The sequence below is a fragment of the Neomonachus schauinslandi genome, chromosome 11, assembly GCF_002201575.2.
Source record: "Neomonachus schauinslandi chromosome 11, ASM220157v2, whole genome shotgun sequence".
In the NCBI taxonomy this organism is placed as follows: Eukaryota; Metazoa; Chordata; class Mammalia; order Carnivora; family Phocidae; genus Neomonachus; species Neomonachus schauinslandi.
The window spans coordinates 55,277,344-55,299,327 of record NC_058413.1 but is presented as its reverse complement, the minus strand read 5'-3'; the positions used below and the strand labels follow the sequence as shown (position 1 = coordinate 55,299,327).

Below are 21,984 nucleotides of genomic sequence, written 5' to 3'. Positions count from 1 at the left end.
GGGGGAGATGCCATTCCAGGCAGAGGGAACAGGATGGGTAAAGCCTAGAGGGGAGAAAGAGAGCAAATCTCATACAAGGAACGGCAAATGGTTTGGTATCATGGGAGCCCATGTTAAGGGAGGGGGACAAATGAGGATGGAGAAAACTGGGCCAGATGATGGAAGAGTGGCAAAAGGCAGGCTAAGAAACTTGGACTTGAAGGTGGACATTTGTCTTCCACTGACCCCTGCAGATGCACTGTCCACCTGTCTCCACCCTGCTTGTTCCTGGAGGCCTACCTGTGTGCACGGCAGCCGCAGGCCCTTGTGCCCTCCAGCTTGCGACTGGGCTCAGGCAGAGGGGAAACTTGGCAGAAGAAGGAGGGGAGAGAGGGAAGCGGAAATGCTCATTCCTGGCTCCTTCCCTGCAGGGTCACCAGCACGATCTGTGTCCTCTGACCAGCGATGGCCCCTACACCCTGTCTGGTCACTGAGGATGGACTGGGGAGAGCGAGATGGGGACGGGGCAGCGGCCGAGAATGAGCTGGTGCCCTGGGGATAAACTACAGCTCTTATCATGGTCACACAGGGAATTCCACTAAACGTGGGGGAGGGCGGAAGTCCTGCTGCAGGCTTTCATTTACCGCTGTTTTGTAGATTGTTTGCAAAGATGGCCACAGAATCTCTTCATGTACCTCCAGCCCATTGTATTGTGACACTGATGCTCCTTCCAGGCAGAAGCCGAGTCTATTCCTCACCCCTGAAACTTCCCCGGGGTGGGGGGGGGGGGGGGGTCAGGAGTTGCTTTGATCAACAGAATGGGATGAAGTGACTCTGCAAGTTGCTCAGCCCAGTACTTAAGAGCTCTTGCAGCCTTGCTCTCATTCTTACAAATTCCAGCCACCGCTGAATGCTGAAGACACATCAGACCCACCTGCAATGAGAGGCCCAGCCAGCCCCACCAGCCGGCCCAGTCCCAGCTGAAGGCACCAGACGGAGCCCAGGGCAGACTGAGAAGAGCCACCTGTCCAACCCACAGAACTGTGAGGAATAATAACTCCTTGCTTCTTCAGCCGTTCAGTTTTGGCCTGGCTCACTAGACAGCAATAGAGAACCATAATGGGCGAGTACTCTCCTTTGCAAATCTTGCCCTTCCTTCACAGCCCTGCCCACCTGTCACCTCCTCCACTTCCTCCTGGCTGGAAATCATCACTCCCTCCTCTGACCCCCACCGCTCTTTGTTCCCGCTTCCCTTGTGAGCCCTCGAGCATACTGCCTCTTAGAATACCAGGCACCTTCCTGAGACACAGGGTACCTTTATCCCGAATCCTAATTTACACGTATTCCACACCATTCCAGACTGACGTGCAGTGACTCATACATTCAAAATATTATCTTACTATGTTCACAACACCAGAGGTGAGTATGGTAGTCCTTCTCAGATGGCAGAATTGAGGTTTGGAAATGACAGGACTTGCCCAGAGTCACTGAAAAGGGATGGGCCAGGATTTAAACCCAAATTTACACCTCTCGGCTGTCCCTCCTGTTGTAGTTACGGGTACGATTTGCTCCTGGAGGGAAAGGATGCTGCTTCCCTGCTGGAGGGTGAGGGGAGTCACGAGTGTGGTCCCCGCTGCGCATCCTGCCCTTCACTATTGACATATGTCCCAAACCTAGGAATCCAGAATCTTCTCATCAGGGCATCTGTCCCCGTCTCACCCACCCTGCAGACACACATAAACACGCACTCCTTGTATCTGGTCTTCATCCTCTGTGTTGGTCTGCCCTGTGTCCTAAGATAGCCTCTCAACTTTCTTGCCCAGCAGAACAGGACCAGGGGTGGTAAGCTTGGGGCCAACGGATCGGGAAGGATGAGCCAACATGGCATTCTCTGGCCCTGCCTCATCCACCTTCTGGAAAGATGGGGTATGGCTGCAGGGCCACAGGGCCAGGCTGGGGGTCCAAAGAGGGGGGGCTGACGAGCCCTCTCTGTTGGGGAATGCGGAGAAACAGAAGAAGGCTAAAGTAGAATCCTTTCGTTTGTTGAACTGACGTTTATGGTGACCCCCCCAAACTTTCTGTGCCAAGGTCAGGGGCTGAAATTACAATGGACGAGTAAGAGGTGCCTCCCAGAGCTGAGACTCAGGGTTCATCTTAGTCAGTCAGGGAAACTGAGGCTCAGAAGGAGGGCAAAAAGGTCTGCCCACTGCCATAGGGGAGTGACAGAGCACAGTTCTCCTTCTCCACCTTTCGGGCCCCTGTGGCTGCCAGTCTACAGCTCAGAGGACCCCAAAACGCACAAGTGCTTAGCATGAGCACAGAGGCTTCAAAGCCACCCCGCCCTCGGCGCAGGGAGAGAAGAGTGGGGACATCCATGGAGCAGGATGAGGGAGCTTGTAAGAGACGGGGCTGGAGCAGGCAGCTTCTTTTGTGCTGTTACTCAAGGTCAGGGAAGAAAAACCTGGTGACAGTTGCTACTCTCTGTCTCCTGAATGACATGACAACAGGGGACCAAAACCTCAGAAATTCCTCTCTTCCAGCCGTCTCTCCCATTCCCAAAGGAGCAGGCAGAGGAGAGGGAGGCTCTCAGGGGTTTCGCATCAGGGGTGCAAACCACCCACACCAGAGCCTGGTGACCCCTCCCACTCGCCCCTTGGGGTCCTGGCATGGTTGGATTTGCATAAGTTTGGGAAGGCTGAGAAGATATGTTCAACAGACGCCTCCAGGAAGACTTCTCAGATCACAGCACCTCCCGCTGGACTCCCTAAGGCCAACCCTCTGGGGAGGCGCTCAGCAGAACTCCAGGTGTTGGTCCACGGGGACATTGTACTTGAGCTTGTGGGCTTCGAAGAGGTCGCACAGCTCCTTGATATAGCGCTGGTGCAGCTTGTCCACCTCCTTCTGCGAGGGGTACAGTGTCTTCTGCACCTCAATGGGCTTTCCCACTGCAAGACACAAATGTGGGTGTTGGCCCCAAGCAGGAACCAGTGGGTTGCAGGGGCTCTTCCCCATGGGCATTCCTGCAGCAAAGTGCTCTTACTGCCATCCCTTTCAGCCCTATTTTGGGTGATGGGTTCTAAGATGTTATGGTAACTCCAAGATTCTGATATAACAACACCCATGGGCATTGCAATATGCCATGGAATGTGCCAGGCGCTTGCCACACATTATCTCCTTTAATCCTCGTGATGGTCCTACAGGGATAGAAGCTCTTACTATTCCCCATTGACAGGTGGGGCAACGAGGCTCAGAGGGCTAAGTAACTTGTTCAAGGTCACATAGCCAGGAAGAATCTGTTCCAGTTTTTAAATCCTGGGGATATGCTCTTAATTTCCTGACCACGTGGTTCTGGGAGCCCAAGATGCCACGATTAGAAGTGCCTGTAGATCTAGGATGAGGTGGGCGCACACCCCACGCAGCTCTTCTTCCTCTTTCTCTCTCCATCTGGCCTGCAGTGCCTGCTTTGTCCTAGGGAAGCCCTAAGTGACCTCCTTCCTCTGGTTCTGCCTGGCTGGGACGGTAGCTCCCCTGCCTTCTCCTCTTGGGAATAGCTCTGGTGGCAGCAGCAGTATTAACACTCATGCAAATATTGCCACAAGACATGGGGAAAGTCATGGTGTAGGGGGTACACCAGGTCTGCGCTCAACTGACAAATAAATGGATGGATAAAGATGAACCAACGTCCCTCTATAGGCTTTGTCAGAGGGGTCCAGCTGGGATCCAAGAAGAAAGCAAATGAGGGGTCCCAAGAACTGAAAAAGATGGTGCTGAGTCCATGCACTAAAGCTCATGCCCATTATTTACAGGAAAATCCCTCAGGCTCTAATCCAAGAATAGCGATTCCTACTCTACACACAATTCTAATTGACTTGGAATGACCTTTCCCTGTCTCCACCTTTTCCAGTAAGCCTTATTAGAGTCTCTGGGTCAGAATTAAACCCTCCTTCTCTAGCACAATAAAAACTCAAATAGATCCTGATCCAATCCTCAACCTTGTTACTCAAAGGCAGCATGATCTTTTGGAAGTTACTTAACTTCTCAGAGCCTCAGTTTGCGATCAGTGAAATCGGGATAACAGTCTCTATCTTGAAGGTTGTTAGGATAGATCGAGCTGCTGCATGTTAGGGAACCTGCCTGCCACCCAGCAGGTACTCTGTAATCAGTAGTGACTACTGTTCTTTGTGCCTCTGTTACAGTTCCCATCCCACAGTGCCTTCTATTAAGGCTTATCTGCTTGATAAGCAGTGTCTGTTTCCTGGTCTAGAATGTGAGCTCCAGGAGGGCAAGGATGTGTCTCATTCATTTCCATGTCCCCTTGCAGCCCATAGCCCAGGCCTCTTTCCCTGTAGGCCCCCCCCCCCCCCCCCTGGCCAGGCCGGCTCGCGGCTCACCCACGGTGGTGATGGGCTGGCGGTAGGGCATGAGACCGAAGCTGTACTGGAAGACGCCACGGCCATGGAAGAGCGGGAGGGAGATGCCCATGATCTTCTGCAGCCGGTTCTGGATCCTGCGCAACCAGGAGCCAGGAGAGTTCGCAACCTGGTCAAAGAGCTCATTCTCCCCGAAGGAGAAGATCGGCACCAGGGCTGCCCTGGAGAGAGACAGGAGAGAATACGAGTGGAAGGTCCCACAGAAGGCCCCAGCTAGCTTCCTGCAGGGACAGAGCAACCAGGAACTGGAGCAGAGGACAGAGCCCTGGGCCAGCAGTAGGAGGCCTGGGTTGTCTCCCAGCCCTGCCATAGCTTTGCTTTCTGACCTTGGGCAGGTCCTGGCCCCTCTCAGGGCCACATTAGAACAGATAGACCAGAATGCTTCAGAGTCCTCCCAGATATAAAACATCTGTGAGTTTTGTAGAAAAATCTCCCCGGCCCCAGCTAGCTTGTGTTCTTCAAAGATGCTTCGAAGTAGAGCAGCTCTGTGATATGCCCTGAACTCCATCCTCCCAGATCCCATAGATGTCAGATCCAGTGCCAGCTTTGGGCAGACATGTCCCTTCCCACCTAGTGCCTTTGATCACCACGCCTCCCTTCTGAAATCTTCTCTGGGTATTTGGGCGTGCCATAGTACATTTCTCACCAAAATATAATCTTCGCTGTAAATAGACTGAGAATCTCCCCACCAAAATACAATCTGCACTAGTCTCTGCTGTCTTCCTGCCAATCTCCCCTGGAGCTGAGAGCCCTCTCCCCAGATACCCGTGCATCAGGGCGAGCCTGACGAAGCCCTTGCGGTTCTGTAGCAACAGCGTGGAGGATCTGGGCCTGGCATTCAGAGCCTCCTGGGCACCCCCTACAATGATGGCCAGCAGATTGCCACCTTCCTTCCTGCTCAGAATGTGAGCAGCGCTCTCCTTGTCTGATGTGACGAGCCCTGGGAACAGAGGAAGGTGGTCAGGTACGGGAGAAGGGGGCAGGGATTGTGGGGTGGATGAGACCCAAGAGAGAGACCACCAAAAGTGGCCCCAGAGGCCCGGGTCCCTACCCCATCCCCTCCAGCTGGGAGTCCCCTGAGGACTGGAACTAAGTCCTCTCCCTTTTCCCCACACCCTCACTGAGCTCAGTGCCCCGCATGCGGCTGTGGGGAGTATTTCTTTGGGTCTAGCTACTTCTCCCATTGCACATGCACTTGCAAGAAGTATGGAAGGGTTGGCAGTCTTCCCTAAGATGCCTCTTCCTGTGCCTCCAGCCTCATCCTCCCGGACTACCCAGAGGTGTAAAGACTCACCCGCTGACATGATGTAATCCCTGAAGAAAGGGACCCGGAACCAAAGGGTCAGCATCATCAGATGGGAGCGGATGCCGGGGAAGAGTGAAGGGAAGCCCGTGCTCTCTGTGCACAGGTTGACAAAGGCTCCGGCCGCCAGGACCCCGTGGGGGTGGAAGGCCGCAAGGTAGTTCCGGGAGGGGTCCAGCTCAGCAGTCTTGACCAGCTGCAAGGACAATAACCCAGTGAGCCAGAGCGGGACCTGCGTGCCAACGCTGACCGTGCCACCCATCAGTGTGACCTTGGGCAAGTCGCTCCCCCTCTCTGAGCCTCAGCTTCTCAGGAATTCTGAGACACAGTATGTGAATGCATCCAGGGACACTGTCTCAGATTCATGGCTGGCTTTGGACAAACTGCTTCCCTCTCAGGCTCTTCCTCTGTAAAACGGGGACATTTAGCCCTGTCCTGCCTACCTCCCAGGACTGCTGAGAAGCTCGGGTCTGTGGTACCCTGAAATTACCAAGATTACTACAGGACCAGATATCATTTGAAGGCATCAAAAGGACACGGGGGCGCCACCATGCTGGAAGAGCCCGGGTTTAACAAAACTCAGTATGAGAAAAATGGGCACTTAAGCCCTGGGAGTGAGCATTAGCAAGATATAGCAGGAGTGGTTGAAAGAGCATGCAGTCCAGAAGGCTGGCTCCAGGCCTATTTACCCTTCCATACAATGCAAGTGTCCCCCTGGGGCTCCCCGCTCCCCCTACGCCAGACCTTCATTGCCCCTCGACCGTTCTCTTCCCCCAGCCATGGGCTCTGCTGGCAAGCAACTTGCCAGGGTCTGGGCAGGCCTGCCGCATGGAGCGGGAGGTAGGGACCACCAGTTATTGCAGATGGCCTGGGGGAGGAGAGCTGTTGTCTTTAGCAGCTCCCAGGTGAAGGGGGATGAGGGTGGGGGGGGGGGCAGGAAATGAGCTAACAAATGCTGTTCTCAGCCCGCCCGTCACTGCACAGGCTGCTCCGTGGTCCAGTCCACAAAGATGATTGCTGCGGGCTGTGATTGTGTGTGTGTGTGTGTGTGTGTGTGTGTGTGTGTGTGTGAATGGGGGCAATCCCTCCCCCACCCTGCCAGGACCGCAGGCCCACCCTTCACACTGCCCTACACTCTGGGAGCCATAGCCATCAGAGTCTGAAGGCCCCTGAGGCCCCTGGGCCATGCCCCGAGCCCCTGGCAGGAGGCCCCCTGATAGAACTGTCCAGTCCCCACAATTGCCCTCCCGGCCGCGGGGCAGCCCTTTCCACCCTGGCTCAGCTTTGCCACGGTGAAAGTTCATCCTGTCATCGAGCTCAAACTTGCAGCGGGTGGCTCCCTGAGGATTCTTGCTGCTGCCTTTGGGGCCCCAGAGGCCTGGCTGCCTGCCCTCAGAGCGGCCTGGAGGGACCTGGGGGGCAGCAACGGGGATCTGAGCCCATCTGCCCCATCCAGGCCAAACAGCCCCAAATTGTCTTGGACTTCACCTGGACTTGGTTTCTGCAACCCACCCTCCTGCCCAGTATGGGCCCCAGGCACCCACTGACCCTTTGCAGAAACCTGCAGGGACCACAGTTGGAGGGACCATCGCCTCCCACACGAGGACAAACCTCTTCTGCTCACGCGGTAGGGACTTCCTAGATGTGAGGATAAAGCCAGAGCAGCGAAATCTCTGGTTATCCTCAGTGGGAAAGGTGCTTGCTCGGGAACCCGTCTGGTGGCGTTCCCCCACAAACCCACCTGGCTCCCCGCCCTGACTCACGGGCATACGAATTCTTTCTTGGCCAGTGGGAAGGTGATTTTGTACAAGCTCTGGAAAGACAATTTGGCAACAGCTATGACGACCTAAAATCGTGACTAACCTTTTAACCCAGCAACTCACTGCTAGTTTCTTGTGCTTGTGCAAAATGACATGTGAACGAGATTATTACCTGAAGCATCATGTTTTGGTACTATCAAAACCTCGGCACCCCCTCCAGTGCCCATCAACAGGGCCCGCTGAGACAAATTCTCAAAACATCCACACAGTGGGCCACGGGGCAGCCCTCGGGAAGTATGAGGAAGATCTCCCTGGCTTGGTGGGGGAAGATGGCCACAGTCACTGGTCAGGACAAAGCAAAGGGCAAGACATCGTGGGCAGAACAGCCCTGACTGTGCTGGGAAAGGGGACATGCACTTGTTCGTATGTGGACACACCGAATGCTAGCTGTCCTAGTTACCTCTGGGGCAGGGACTTTTCACCCACAAACCCCCTCGCCCCTTTGGAATTTTGAACAAGAATGTAGTACCTATTATCCTTAATGAAGAAGCCTTTGCATATAGAGAAATACCCGGCTGAACGTGAGGGTGTGCGTCTGGGCACGAGTGCCAGTATTTGCCCGTGCATTTACATGTGCGTGTCCAAGCAGGTGCGCTGCTGGGGTCATCCCTGTCCGCACGTCCCTAGACATGGTCTCTGCTGCTGTCCTTCTGTGCCCCACTCTTCTATCTGTCCCCTGTGCCCAAGGGATAGCACTGCCTCACCATGAGGGCCGTGAGAGTAGAGGCCACCCGTCGGCTGCACCTCCTGACCCAAGCACAGGCGTGGAACAGAGGAGACGCTCTGGAAAAACTGTGGGATGAGGGAAGGAAAGCATGAACCCACGAATGGATGAGGCTGAGGCGGCCTGCCTTGGAAGGAAGGCCCTCTGTTCCTGATCCCGTCCCAGCCTGTCACCTGGGTTCCAAAAGCAGGGGAAAGAGCTCTGAGCTGCAAGTCAGGAGACCTAGGTTCTGCCGCCGGCTCATCACATGACCTGTGCCAGGCCCCCGCACTCCCTGGGCCTCAGTTTCCTCTCTGTCCCCCAGGACAATGATAATGCCTCCCTGTCAGGGTAGTTCAGATGAGGTACATGAGGGGGGGATTTGTAAAGTGCTGTGTTCTCTGACTTGCTCTCCTCAGTACTCCCAGGGGAGAGAGTGGGACTAAGCGAAGATAGATGGTGGACGGGGAAGGCCCTCTCTGCATGCGCTTTGTGGCAGGCCACGTACCAGGCAGTGTGGCTGGGGAATGGAACGGCCAGCTCGCTAGGCTCTGGGGCTACACCTTGCTATTTCTTTATATATATATATAATTCATGCACCATCAAATTTACCCTTTTAAAGCGCACAATTCCGTGGTTTTAGTATACCTCAAAGGTGAACAACCATCACTACTATTTAATTCCAGAGCATTTTCAACACCCCAAAGGGAAACCCCATGCCTATTAGCAGTCACTCGACTGTACCCCCCCCAACCCCCAGCAACCTTGGCTTCCTGTCTCTATGGACTTGCCCAGTCTGGGCATTTCGTGTGAATGGCATCCCACAGCATGGGGCCTTGTGTGTCTGGCTTCTTTCACTTTGGCAGAACGTTTTCCAGGTCCCTCCACGTTGAAGCATAGATCAGCACTTCATTCCTGTTTATGACTGAATACTATTCCACTGTGTGGATACACCATACTTTTTGTTCATTTATCACTCAACGGACATTGACGTTATTTCCACCCTTTGGCCATTACAAATAATGTGGCCACCAACACTTGCACATCAGCCTTTGTGTGAATATGTTTGCAATTCTTCCAGGAGTGTCGCTACTTTCAACCCCAAGACCCTTGCCTAGAGGACCGCAGCCCTGCAGGAGGAGAGAAGCATCTCTGGGAGAGGGCTTCTGGACCACGGGTGAGAGGGAGGACAGTGAGGGCTGTGTCTCTGCCCTGTCTGCCCAGACCCATCTCTCAACGAATGCCCTTTGGCGGTGACGGCCACTGTCCTGATGGCTCCTCTATGGTTCACAAAACACCCACACCCCTAGCCTGTGTAACCGTGGCCCTTGGGAGATGGGCTGCAGTGTGAGAGCCCCCATTTGACAGTTGAGCAAACTGAGGTGCAGAGGGCTAAGTGACCTGCCCAAAGCCACACCGATGACCCGAGCTCAGTTCCACTGTCTCCTGCCGAGAGCAGAGAGCAGAGAGCCTTTGTTCCAGAACCAGAGAGGTATCTCGAGACTCAGGACTATCTCAGGGGCCATTTCCTTTCTAGTCGAACTTGGAATGTCCAGGGCTCTCAGAAGAAGGTGCTTCCTGCATCAGCAAACTGGCCCTCCCTATTCTAGGACCTGGCCCTGGAGAACCTGTTCATGACCTATTTATGTACCTCTATTACTTGGCAGTTTAAAAATGCAGGGCAAGCAAGGTCTGATTCAGTAGTCTGGCTCTGCCCTTGGGCATCTGATTTGTGGCAGATTTCCCAAAGGATTCTGATGTATATCAAAGTTTGAGAATCACCTCCTTTAAACCAAAGGAATCCCTTCCAGCTTTAAGCCTTTGGCCGTGTGGTGGGGGGGGGGTGGGTGGGACTCGGGTCCTTCCTGTCTCCTCACATCATGGCCAGATGGAAGGAAAGGCTTGGATATTTTCCCTGGCCCTGGCGGTCTGGGTATGCCATCAAGTAGGGCTTCAGACACCCTCACCTCTGCCTCTCAGCTGGTTCTTGGCTCTGCCTCTCCCCCTCGCACTCATGCACTCACAGAACAGACACCCATTGACATCATCGGCTATATTCTCTCAATTCTAAGATGCACCTTTTCTTTGCATCTTAACATTATGCTCTCAAGATGCATTTGACGATTCCTTTGGAGGGATTTTTTCCTTAGTGGTACATAAAATACTGGTATGTTTTACCATTAAGGATATCTTAGAAGGGCACCTGGGTAGCTCAGTCCCCCGACTCTTGGTATTAGCTCAGATCTTGATCTCACGGTCATGAGTTCAAGCCCCGTATTGGGCTTGGCCATGGAGACTACTTAAAAAAAAAAAAAAAAAGGATGTCTTAGAGTTGAAGAAGTACAGGATGTGCTGAGTACGGACAGCGGGAAAGAAGGCCCCAGGTGGTGCACATTCCCAGCACCTCCCGTGCCCAGGGACCTCGGTCCACCGACTTGCTCCATCTTCTGTTCACTCTGCAAGGGAAGTACCAGTGGCAATGTCCCCATTTTACAGATGAGGAAACTGAGACACAAGGTTAATTAAGTGGTTCTAGGTCACATAGCTAGTTAAGTGGCAGAGGCAAGACTTTTAACACAGGCGGCCTGGCTCCTATAGGCTCTGCTGCCTTGTAGGAATCCCCAGGTGAAAAGTGGTAGGGGCTAACGGAGCAAAGGGGTGCACTTCCAGGAAGGGTACCAGCCCAGGAGTACTTGGAGAACTTGGAGGGCAAAGGGGCAGGTGAGGCATGAACAGGGGTCGGGGTCCAGGCACCTGCAGGCTGGACAAAAAAAATTAGCTTTGATTTTAGGTGTCGTGGGAGTCACTGCCGTTTTAACATTTTAGGAGTAACATTCTGGCTGCTGTGTGCAGGATGGACTGCAGGGGGCGTCGGCGGAAGCAGAGCCCAGATAAAGAGCCGACTGGTCAGGATTTAGGTAGTGAGTGGGGAAAGAGTTTTGGAGAGACCCCAGGCTCCAGAGCAGTTCTCAACCAGGGCCAGGTCCTCACCCCACCAGGGGACATGTGGTCACGTCTGCAGACGTTTTTGGTTGTCACTCCTGGTAGAGGGGAGTGCTACTAGGGGGCAGAGTCCAGGGATGAAGGCACCCCCCCCACCACACACACACCCCCATCCTTCAGCCCCGAATGTCCAGGTGTCGACGTGCAGAAAGCCTCCTGAGAGCTGCTGGCCGGGGAGGGACAGCGAGGACAGGAAGTGAACAGGAAGGAGGCCCCCTCCCTGCAGGGCAGCCATAGGGCTGAGGGAACAGCTGTGCCCAGGGCAGAGGTAGGAGCCTCAGGAGGGGGTCAGGACAGGCACAGCTCAGTGTGAAGGAAGACCCTCTCCCAGGCAGAGTCCTCCCATGGTGAAAGGAGTCATCACAGGATGAAGTATCACTCCTGGGTCCAAGTGTAAGCCAGAGATCTGTCCTGGGCAGGCGGCTGGCTACCCACCTACCTCTGACTCCAGTTTAAGAGCCCCCAGTCGGCTGGCGGAGGGGGTGGGGGGTGGGGAGGGAGGGCCTGAAGTCCCTAGTGACGTCCGCAGGGCTGAGGAGGAACTGAGGGAGGTCCTGGGTGTGGGTGGGGAGGTGTCCTGCACCGCCCCGGGCCTGCAGCATTTCCTGACACCAGGTCACAGCCCGGCCGCAGCACTCCATCCCTTGTCAGGCCTTGGCCTGTGTAGACAGTGTTTACTCCGGGATGATGAAATCGTCACATGGGAAACCCAGCTCTGGGGCCGGTCTTCAGCATGAGGTGGGGTCAGTGCCTCCTATGCAAAACATCGCCGGATTCTTCATCATCAGCTCTTTAGGAAGCCTGCAGCGTGAGTTTAGAAAGCTGCAAGGCTCAGAAAGTTTCCTAATTTTGCTTGGAATTCCATCCATAGATGCTAGTCCATAAAATCACACTAAGAACTGATAGGAGCTCAGAAATCTACACGCATTTGACAGGGGAGTGCAGAGGCCTGTGAACGTGCGTGGGAGCGTTACCTACCTTCCGCCCCTCCCAAGATCCCAGCAGGGCCTGGGCTGTACAGGTGTGTAAAGGGTTCTAGAGGGGAGGGGGGTGGGGGGATGGGTCACCCTGGTGATGGGTATTAAAGAGGGCACACTCTGCATGGAGCACTGGGTGTTATACGCAAACAATGAATCATGGAACACTACATCAAAAACTACTGATGCAATGTATGGTGACTAACATAACATAATAAAATAAAATTAAAGAAAAAAAAAAAAGAGTGGGAGGGAAGGGGAAGGGAATCTGCGGGCCACAGCCCCAGCCCTGCAGGCTCCCAGCCTAGACCAGGCAAAGCCAAAGTGCATGCCGTCTCGCCCTCTGCTGGCCACGTGGTGGTACTGCCCACCCTCCGCAAGGCCGTGATGCAACAGGCCTGCAGTGGGCATCCATCCTGAAACACTACACACAGAATTGCGGCAGATCAGGGCAGTGTCCCACCAAGGTCAATAGTGCCGAGGTTGAGAAACCCTCCTCGAGGGCTGCCTGGCTAGGGGATGATCAGGAAGGGCAGAGGAAAGGATAGGCACAGACCCTGCTTGTCTTGGCTGACAAGACCCTGGAAGAAGCAAATATGGGGAGAAGACCTCCCCCAACCTGGACTCCCAGGTTAGCTCAGTGCTGCTTATTCGCTCTGCCCTTCAACACCTATCACCCCTCATGAGCGTGGAATTCTCTGCCAGTCAACTTCCTGCCCTCTGCCCAGCCCCTGCCCTGATACCCTACTGCCCTGCCCTGCCCCGTCCCACCCTTGCCCTTTGCCCAGGAGGTGGGGTCAGTGCCCCAGCTCTTGCCCACCTTTCGCTAGTCCTCGCCGAGCCCCAGGACTCTCAGAAGGGAGCAAAGAAGAAGCCCTGAGTCTGCCGCTGAGTGCCCACGAGTCAGTAGGCTGTCTAACCTCTGTGAGCCTGTGTCCTCCACTCCCTCCCCCTTCACCAGCTGGAGACCTAACGCCAGGGGGGTGGGAAGAGGTGGAGCTCCAGGCCCAGGTAGGAGAAGCCCGGCAGGTGTGAAGGTCAGAGCCGCCCCCACCCGGCCACAGCCACGTGCACGCCTCTCCACGCTCCCCACTGACGCGGTCACATAATACTAGCACCGAGTGTCCTGCCAGCCTACCAGGTGCATTCCTGCCAGCTCATCGAATCTGCCCAACTCAGTGACGTGTGTTGTGTCATCTCCACGTTACAGATGAGGACACTGAGGCTGACAGAGGCTATGAAACTCTCCCAGGTCACCATGGGCTGTGGCGGCGCTGATATTAGAACCTAGTCTGTCCTGCTCCAGAGGCCACACTTTCTGCCTTTCTTCTCCCCCGTTTCCAGGGTCCGGTCAGCTGCCCCTGCATGGCACCTCTCCATGTTCCCCACTGCCTTCCCATCCTGGCCCATCTGGCCAACAAGCCAGCCCTGCCCGGCCGCTCAATCCCAGGGTTCAGTCTGTCTGGGATTCGGTAAAGGAGCCGACAAGAGGGTCTGTTCACTCAAATCCGAGGGTCTGCTTTACTCAGGACTGACATTTGAGTCCAGGGTCAAGTATCCATAATGGCATGAGATGCCCTGAGTCAGAGTGAGAGATTCAAACGTGCTCAGAGGAGGAGGGATCAGTCTGCTTTCTGGATACATGGGGAAACTGAGGCTTCGAATGGGGCAAGGTTTTGCTCAAGGACACCCAGCAATCTGGAGTTGGGGGCGGGATAGAACTGAGAACCAGTTCAGGGCTCTCTCCCCTGCTCCTTCCCCCATGGTTAATGCACACACTTTAAAGGAGAGTTCCAGGAGAACTTGTCGTGTGGAGTTGGTCACACCTTTGTCCCTCTCAGGGTGTCATTCTCCCCATCTGATGAAGTGTGGGGCTTGATGGGTCTCTTAGGACCTTGAGCTTATTATATTCACCCCCTACCTGGCTGCTGAGGGGTTTACACCTGTAAGATACATATGTGTGCCACACTATATGCCCACAGAGACCCTTCAAACCCTGACATTTCCCAACCCTGGGAAACCACAGCCAGAGAGAAGCTGGACTCCTCCCCAGACCATATAGTGGTGTAAGCCCTGGCCTCTCCCTCCCAGCCCAGCATTCTGCTCCCCGCACCCTGGGCCGTGCTCCCGCCATGAAGATGGACGCATCCCAGCCAGCCCCAGTACTCACCGAGACAGGGAAATAGTCCCTCATGTACTTCCACAAGAAGCAGCGCTTTACGGCTTGGATGGGCCTGCCCCCCTGCCATGGCTTCTCTCGGTCCAGGTACCACCAGGTTGCATACAGGACACTGACCAACCAGAATCTTGTGAACAGGAGGCCTATGAAGGCCACAGTGCAGATCTGGGCTGGGGAGGGAAGCAGGAACCATCAGAGGTCTGAGAGGAAGGAGGGGAGACGGTGCACACTGAGTCGCCCATATGCCCAGCACTAGCAGCACTGTCCCGTCCAGCCCGTGGCCCCGGGAGGGAGAGCTCAGCTTCCCATGCTTTCAAGGAGGGAGTGCACCCACCAGCCCGCCAACGTCTCGCTGGGAGCACAGATTCGAACCTAGGTAGGCCCGACTTCAAAACTCATTGTTCCCACTGTCCCAGCTCCCTTGTTCATGCTGGTCTTCCCCCCCCCCCCCAACTACCTCCCTCTCCCCAGTCAAGTAGTCTGCATTCACCAGGTGCTCCGAAAATGCCTGCTGGACAACCGACTGGATGACTGGTTTCTAGTTTCCATCTTTTGGGACCTCAGAGAAAACGGAGACACTCTTTCTGCCCACCCTCTGCACCATCTTTCCACAGACACATCTGGCCAGATCCGCTTCTCTTTAAAGGGCTTCCCTGGCTTTCCCGTAACTCGGGAGGAGCCGGGCCTCCCCGCCTCCTCGCCCACATGCACGCCCAGTACTCTGGCCACACTAACCGCTGTGTTCTTACAGTTCACTGAGCTCCTTCAGTCCCTTAGCTTTCGCTCGTGCTGATTCCTCCTTCCCGCAGTGCCCTTTCCTGGTGAAGGAGGGAGGGAGAAAGAGGCCAACCCCTGGCTGGCCCGTGGCTCAGGGGTGTAGCAGGGCTAGGACTAGGCCCTGGGAGGAACTCCCCCTCTGACCCGCAGCTCTGAACCCCTTGCCATAGGCTAATCCCAGCTTCATCTCAGGGTCAGCTGGTCTGTGGGCCATGGCTAATCTGATGCTGACGGAAAGAATATTCCCAGAGAATATGGCTCCTTCCCCATTCCATTTCCTCCACTCAACACCAGGCACTCATCCTCTTAAAGGAGGTCAGCTCCCAGTTGTATATTCCATTTGAAAGTAGGGGAGATTGGGCCTGCCATTCCTGGCAGGTTTGCTGGAGGAGGGGCCTTTTGACCCGGTCTGAACAGTGGTAGAATTCATAAGCCGAACGATGTAGACTGGGGCTCACGGATGTTCACTTTACACAGAGCATCTCTCACGGGCCAGGTGCTGGTGGGCAGCTGTGAACAACAGACACAAAGTCCTGCCCTCGGAAAGTGATGTTCCAGGGTCACAATCAGGGCACTTTGCTTTTTAATTTGTTATTGCGATGAAAGACGCAGAACATAAAATGTATCACCTTAACCGTTTTTAAGCATAGAGTTCAGCGGCAATAAGTCCATTCCCACTGTCGTGTAGCCATCACTACCACCGTCTCCGGGCCGCCTCACCCTCTCAAACTGAACCTCTGACTCTCCGTGCCCCCTCCCCCAGCCCCTGCCGGCCGCCGTCGGCTTTTCTGTCTCTACGAATGTGACTATTCTAGGAACCTCATATATAAGAAGAGTCATGAAGTATTGATCCTTTGGTGGCTGGTTTGTGCCACTTAGCATGATGCCCTGATGGTCCGCTCATGAATTTCCTTCCCTTTTGAGGCGAAACACTACTCTCTCGCATGTGCCGACCACACGTTGTCTATCCGTTCATCTGTCAATGGACCAATGGCCACTTGGTCCATCCTTTGCACTTTAAATTTTCAAATACTATTGAATTAGTTACTAATAATGTAGAATGGGGAGGCTTCACATACAAACCCTGACATCTGATTTCTCTTGAAAAACTAGAAGACGGGGCGCCTGGGTGGCTCAGTCGGTTAAGCGACTGCCTTCGGCTCAGGTCATGATCCTGGAGTCCCGGGATCGAGTCCCGCATCGGGCTCCCTGCTCGGCGGGGAGCCTGCTTCTCCCTCTGACCCTCCTCCCTCTCATGCTCTCATTCTCGCTCTCAAATAAATAAAATCTTTAAAAAAAAAAAAAGAAAAGAAAAGAAAAACTAGAAGACGTGGTAGCCCCGAGTCACTGCTCTCACAGGCAGCCCTTCCCTCCAGCATTTCCTCCCATTCCCAGACCTGATGGCCAGTCTTGAGCAACCTGTGCTCTATGCTCAGAGGACTTGCGGTCCCTTGAGCGTGCTGGAAAGGACCGTTCACCGTTGGCGGGTTGGTTAACTTTTTGTTTGTCTTAAATATTTTGTCATAACAGCTTTGCAAGAGAAAGCCATAGAAGGGCAGGACCAAAATGCCACCATGTGTATGAAAAAGAACCCTGGCACGTATATATACAGCTGCAGGAGAAAAGGATCCCACAGCTCCGGAAGAAGGCGACAGGACGTGGGGGACAAGGATGGCAGGGAGCTGGAGTAAGTTTTATTTATTCCTTTTTCCATATTAAAAATGTTTAATGTGGGGGGAAAAATTAAAGACCCCCGGCTAGGCCTCTCTCCCCTTGGGCAAAATCAGAAGTCTGTGTGAGTGGTTCCCACCTTAAAACCAGCTCCAGAGAACAGACACAAATGGTTGATCGTGGCTATCTGGAGGGTAGGACCTGGGGAAGTCTTTTGCTTTTAGGACATTCATCACGTTTGAATGTTTTACCATGGCACGTATTAGTTCTGCAGTCAGAAAAAGAGATTGGGATAAAACACACAAGGCATTTGCACTTGACCAGAAAGGCCTTCCCCATACCAATCATCCCTCACCCTTAGCTTACCCTTCAACTCCTCCTAGCAGGCAAAACTGAAGGCTACGCAGTCACTTAGAAAGGGAAACACTTTCTTTCACTTAATCCTCACAACTCTGAGAGGGAAATATTTTAAACCCCACTCTACAAAGGTCCAGAGAGGGTATGCTAATTGGCTAAGGTCACACAGCAAGCTGGTAGGATGGGACCTAAGATTCAAATCTACCATTTTGGCTACATCTTACTCCCATTTATTCACTCAACAAACATTCATGGACTCCCACTCTTGTAGGAGCAGGAGATGCAGCTGAGGACAAGACAAACTATTTGAATGGTGCTCACCTTCTAGGGTGAGTTATAGAAGAGAGGAAATAGTAAATAAATTACCCACTTGGGAATTATTTGGCTGTTGGCCCTGAGTCCTTAGTGACGGGTCCTACATGACCTCTCCAGTCACTTCTCTGGCCTCTACCACACCCTGAAATGCCTCTTCTGACTCCAGTATGAATGAGCTGTTCAGGAAATGCACGGGGTGTTTGCTCTTCCACTGGAAGCCCTCACTCTCTGACCAGCCTTTCAATCCCGCCCCGTGGCCCCCATCTCCTAAACAGCTCCTGAGTGGGGCCACTTCTCCCCACCCACTCACTGCCAGCCTCCCCAGACCAGGGTTGGCAATCTTTTTCCTTAAAGGGCCAGGCTGTCAATATTTTAGACCTCACGGCTCAAGAGGCAACTTGGATATTACATAGGTCCCTAACCATTTAAAATACACCCCCTTGAAAATGTAAAAATCCTTAGCTCATAAACTGTACAAATACAAAAACATTCAGTGGGCGGGATTCAGCCCACGTGCCATCACGTGGTGCCCCCTGACATAGATTGCACGGCTCCCCGCCAGCAGCCCGTTCCCCCCCACGCCAAGCACAGTAGATACGTCCACCGCGGCCACAGGAACTTCCGCACACGGATTGGACCTTGTCACTCCTCTACCTAAAGCCCTTCTGAGGCTCCCCTTTGCCCCCAGGATAAGGGATACTGTAAAAACCTCCTACTCCGGGCCCCAGGGGGCCCAGATCCCTTTTCCCAGCTGTCCTCCTTCTAGTCCTGCAGGCTCAGGGCTACTTGACCCTCTGGGCTGCGCCGGACATTCCCAGGCTCCTATGCCCCGGGCCCATCGAGGCGGGGTGGGGTGCAGCGTCAAGGACAGTCAAACACACTCAGCTTGCAACGCTCACGCAAGGCATGCTGTGCCTGACGAGCCTTCTCCCCTGCGATCCCGAGGCCACAGTCTACCTGTAGGGCCCGGGCGACCTTTGTCCGGGAGCCAGCAGACTTGCAGCCTGCCCTGGGCTAGGCCTCCTTCCCCAGGCTGTCTCCATCCGCCCATGAGCCTCTTAGCCCCACCTCCTCCCACACCGTCTGCCCTCTCTCCTCCCTCCTCTCTCGGCCCCTCCTTCCCTTTCTTCCTTTGGCTGTAGAAGGAGCCCAGGACTCCGGACCTACAACCTTGGGCAGTTAAGGTACTTAGTTTTTCTGCCCATCTGTGTAATGGGGATAACCAGGGATATTTAAAATGTTTAACAACCCTTGGGACAGAGACACAGATGAATCATAAGGGATACTGGGTGCTGGAGGCCTGCTTTGCTGCGGGTGAATCCTTCAGCTGCAGAACTGTGAGGAGATTCTGAGGGAGCACCTGAGGAGGGTGTGTGTGTGTGTGTGAGAGAGAGAGAGAGAGAGAGACAGAGAGAGAGCGAGAGATGCTGCTGACCGACCGTACAGAAGTACCCGTAGCGTGACATCAGGACAGTGGATCTGTGCACAGGCCGAACGCCAGCCCCAGGGGAAGCAGCAGCTAAACTCTCTGGTGCTGGCAGAGGAAGTGAAGAACCCCACACACCCCAGTCATTCTCTTCCCCTGCTCCGCCCCGGGCCCTCCTCCAAAGAGTTCCCCTCAGCAGAGTGGAGTTTGGGCAAGGGCGGTCTCCCTGGTCACCATCAATGTGCTCACGGTGGGGTGGGGGGTGGGGGGGGGGCGGAGCCTAAGCACAGTTCCAATGTGACCCCAGCCCGGGGCTCCGGCCTAGTCTGGGCCAGGCAAAGCAAGCACATTCTTCACTCCATCCAGCTCAGCAGTGATATTCCCATTGCACAGCTGATGAATTAGAGACCTGCAGAGGTCACGCAGCTGGTAGGCTGCCCAGCCAGACTCTGACCCAGGCTCGCCTGGGACCTGGTTCTCGCTCCAATCCCCTGGCAGTCTGTACTTTCTCTTGCACTCCTATTCTTTCCCTGTTCCCTTCTCTTTCCCTACCCACCAGTCTGTTTCCTCCTCTTTGAAAGGAAGGAAGGAAATCCATTCCCTCTGGAACTTTCCCACAATCACCTAGATCCTTCCCCACACCACCACCAGGTAGCCTGAGGCAGGGTCTCTGTCCTGACACTAAGGTGGAAAGCTCAGTAACCTGTCCAAAGCCACAGGCAGTGGCTTCTACCACACCCTGTCCCCTTGCCCTTCAATACACTCCAGAGGACTCCGGGCACGGGACTCTATGGGCAGGGACTCTGAGTGCAGCAAAGCCCCCTTTAGGACGAATGTCTTTCCACCATCAATACACTATGTACCTGGGGTGGCAGGTGCCCATGGTCTCCCAACCCCCAGCCCAGCTCGCCTTACCCAGGGCCAGGAAGGAGAAGACCCACTGCAGGACCATGAAGGTCTGTAGCCTGCGCTCCCATGGCAGGAACAGCGGTGCAAACTTCACCATGCTGGCTCCTGTGACGGCTCCAGAGGCTTCTCTGAGCACTGCTGCGGTCTGAGACACCAACTGATTTTTGTTGCTATTGGAGGTTGCATAAGCGTTTGTAGGGGATGGGGGGAGGAGCGTGCCCCACCCAGCCCCACCCAGCCTCAAGGCCTCTGCCCCTACAGTGGCAGCGACTCGCTTCCTAGGAGAAACCTTTGAATCCACCGGCCCTGGGCCTAGGAGGAAGGAGAAACGAAAGGAAGTGTATAAGCCTTATCCAAGGCAGTGGCCTCCTCAGGCAATGCCTTATCTGCAATGACCTTTCTCTGCTAGAATCTTGCCCTTCACTAGGAAGGTGAAGCCCCAAGTAGAAAAAAGCAATCCTGTCTTCATCCGTCCAGTGACCTGGCTCCAATAATTATCTCCTCTCTCTCCTATCATGTGGACTGCTCCCCCCTCCACAAATGTGCAGTAATAGCTCTCACCTAAAAATTCCTGGGCCCCACCATCTCCCCCACCTCCTGCCCCATTTCTCAGCTTGGCATGGCAACACTCTTGGAAGAGCTGTCTGCATCCCATGCCTTCATCTTCCTTTCTGTCCTCCCCTACTCCATACTTCAGATGCCACTTGTCCATGGAACTACCCTTGGCCAGTTCACCAATGACCTCCATGTTGCTAAATCCAGGATCAATTGTCAGAGCTCGTCTTACCCTATCAGCACGGTTAATCACTCCCCCTCTCCTTGAAACCACCTGGCCAATGGATGGCATGCTCTCCTGGTTTCCTTCCTATCTCTCTGGCAGCTCCCTGGTCTCCTTTGTGGCTCTTATCCTTTACCAGATTAAATGTTTGAGCACCCACCTGCCCCCTCAGCCCTTGGGGCTTCTCTTTTCTCTTCACGTGCCCTCCCTCAGAAAGCTCATCCACACTCACAGCCTTGTAGTTTATCTACACAATGGAGATTTTCAAGTCTCCGTCTCCAGCTCTGACATCCCCCTGGGGCTCCAGGCTTGAATATCTAGGTGGCTACTTGACATCTTCACTTGAAAGCCTGCTGGGCACCTCCATCATAGAATGTCTAAGACCAAACTTGATTTCCCCTCACCTGCCCATGCCAACCTTTCCTCTACTCTTTGCCATCTCGGTGAAGGGTAACTCCATGAACTCGGTTCCTCGGGCCAAAGCCATAGAGTAACACTGGACTCTTTCTGTCCCCCTCCATCCACATCTAATGGTCGAACCTCCTAAATCTCTCCTTTTACATATACGCTTTGAATCGAAGTGTATTCAAAATACAGTAAAATGCACAAATCTTAAGTGTACAGAGTAATGCACCTTCACAAAGTGAACACGCTCATGGAACTATCACTCTGATCAACAAATAGAAAATGACCAGCACCCCGTGTCCTCACCAGCCACTCTCCTCCTCCCTGTAGGCTACCACCACCCTTACCTCTGCTTTTGAACTTCATGAAAAGTGAATCTTACAAGATACACTCTTTGGGGACTGGCTTTTTTGGCTCAAGATTATAGAGAGCCATCTATGATGTAGGAAATAGTGGGGTTCAGAGCCAACAGCCAAGAAAGAATTCTTGAGACATCTTTCGTCCAAATAGGTGGTTTTATTAAAGCATGGGGACAGGATCCATGGGCAGAAAGAACTACACTGGGGTTGTGACTGATTATATACTTTCAAGTTGAGAGGGGGTTAGGGACAGTGTAAGTCTCTAAGGAATTTTGGAAGCAAGGTCTCCAGGACCTCAAGGGGGCTAGCTATTGTTAGGAAAAGGTCATTTATTACTATCTAATAAAACCTTAGTCATGAGACTCTTCAGATCTGTATCAGTGGGCCATATGCTTGGAGGATGAGGATGATTGTTAACACATATCTTGGGGAGGGGCACCTGGGTGGCTCAGTCAGTTGGGCAGCCTACCCCTGATTTAGGCTCAGCTTATGATCTCAGGGTCTTGGGATTGAATCTCACATCAGGTTCTGCACTCAGCAAGGAGTCTGCTTGTCCCTCTCCCTCTGCTCCTTCCCCCGCTGGTGTTCTCTCT

At 54.0% G+C, this 21,984-nt stretch overlaps 1 protein-coding gene across 1 annotated transcript; it reads right to left on the bottom strand.

Annotated features, from left to right (window-relative positions):
- Nucleotides 1-2,769: 2,769 nt before the first annotated feature.
- Nucleotides 2,770-19,946, bottom strand: MOGAT2 (monoacylglycerol O-acyltransferase 2). Its single transcript, XM_021704720.1, has 6 exons — nt 19,856-19,946; nt 14,386-14,564; nt 5,704-5,908; nt 5,175-5,349; nt 4,371-4,570; nt 2,770-2,924 (listed from the first exon to the last, which is right to left on the bottom strand). The coding sequence occupies exons 1-6, from the start codon at nt 19,944-19,946 to the stop codon at nt 2,770-2,772; spliced, it is 1,005 nt and encodes a 334-aa protein (XP_021560395.1).
- Nucleotides 19,947-21,984: the final 2,038 nt, after the last annotated feature.

Coding starts and splice junctions, on each gene's coding strand:
- MOGAT2 (XM_021704720.1), bottom strand. CDS start 19,946: ATGGTGAAGTTTGCACCGCTGTTCCTGCCATGGGAGCGCAGGCTACAG. Junction 4,571..5,174: donor AGGCTCGCCCTGATGCACGG/GTATCTGGGGAG, acceptor GTCTCTCTCCAG/GGCAGCCCTGGTGCCGATCT. Junction 2,925..4,370: donor CCAGCCCATCACCACCGTGG/GTGAGCCGCGAG, acceptor TGTGTCTTGCAG/TGGGAAAGCCCATTGAGGTG.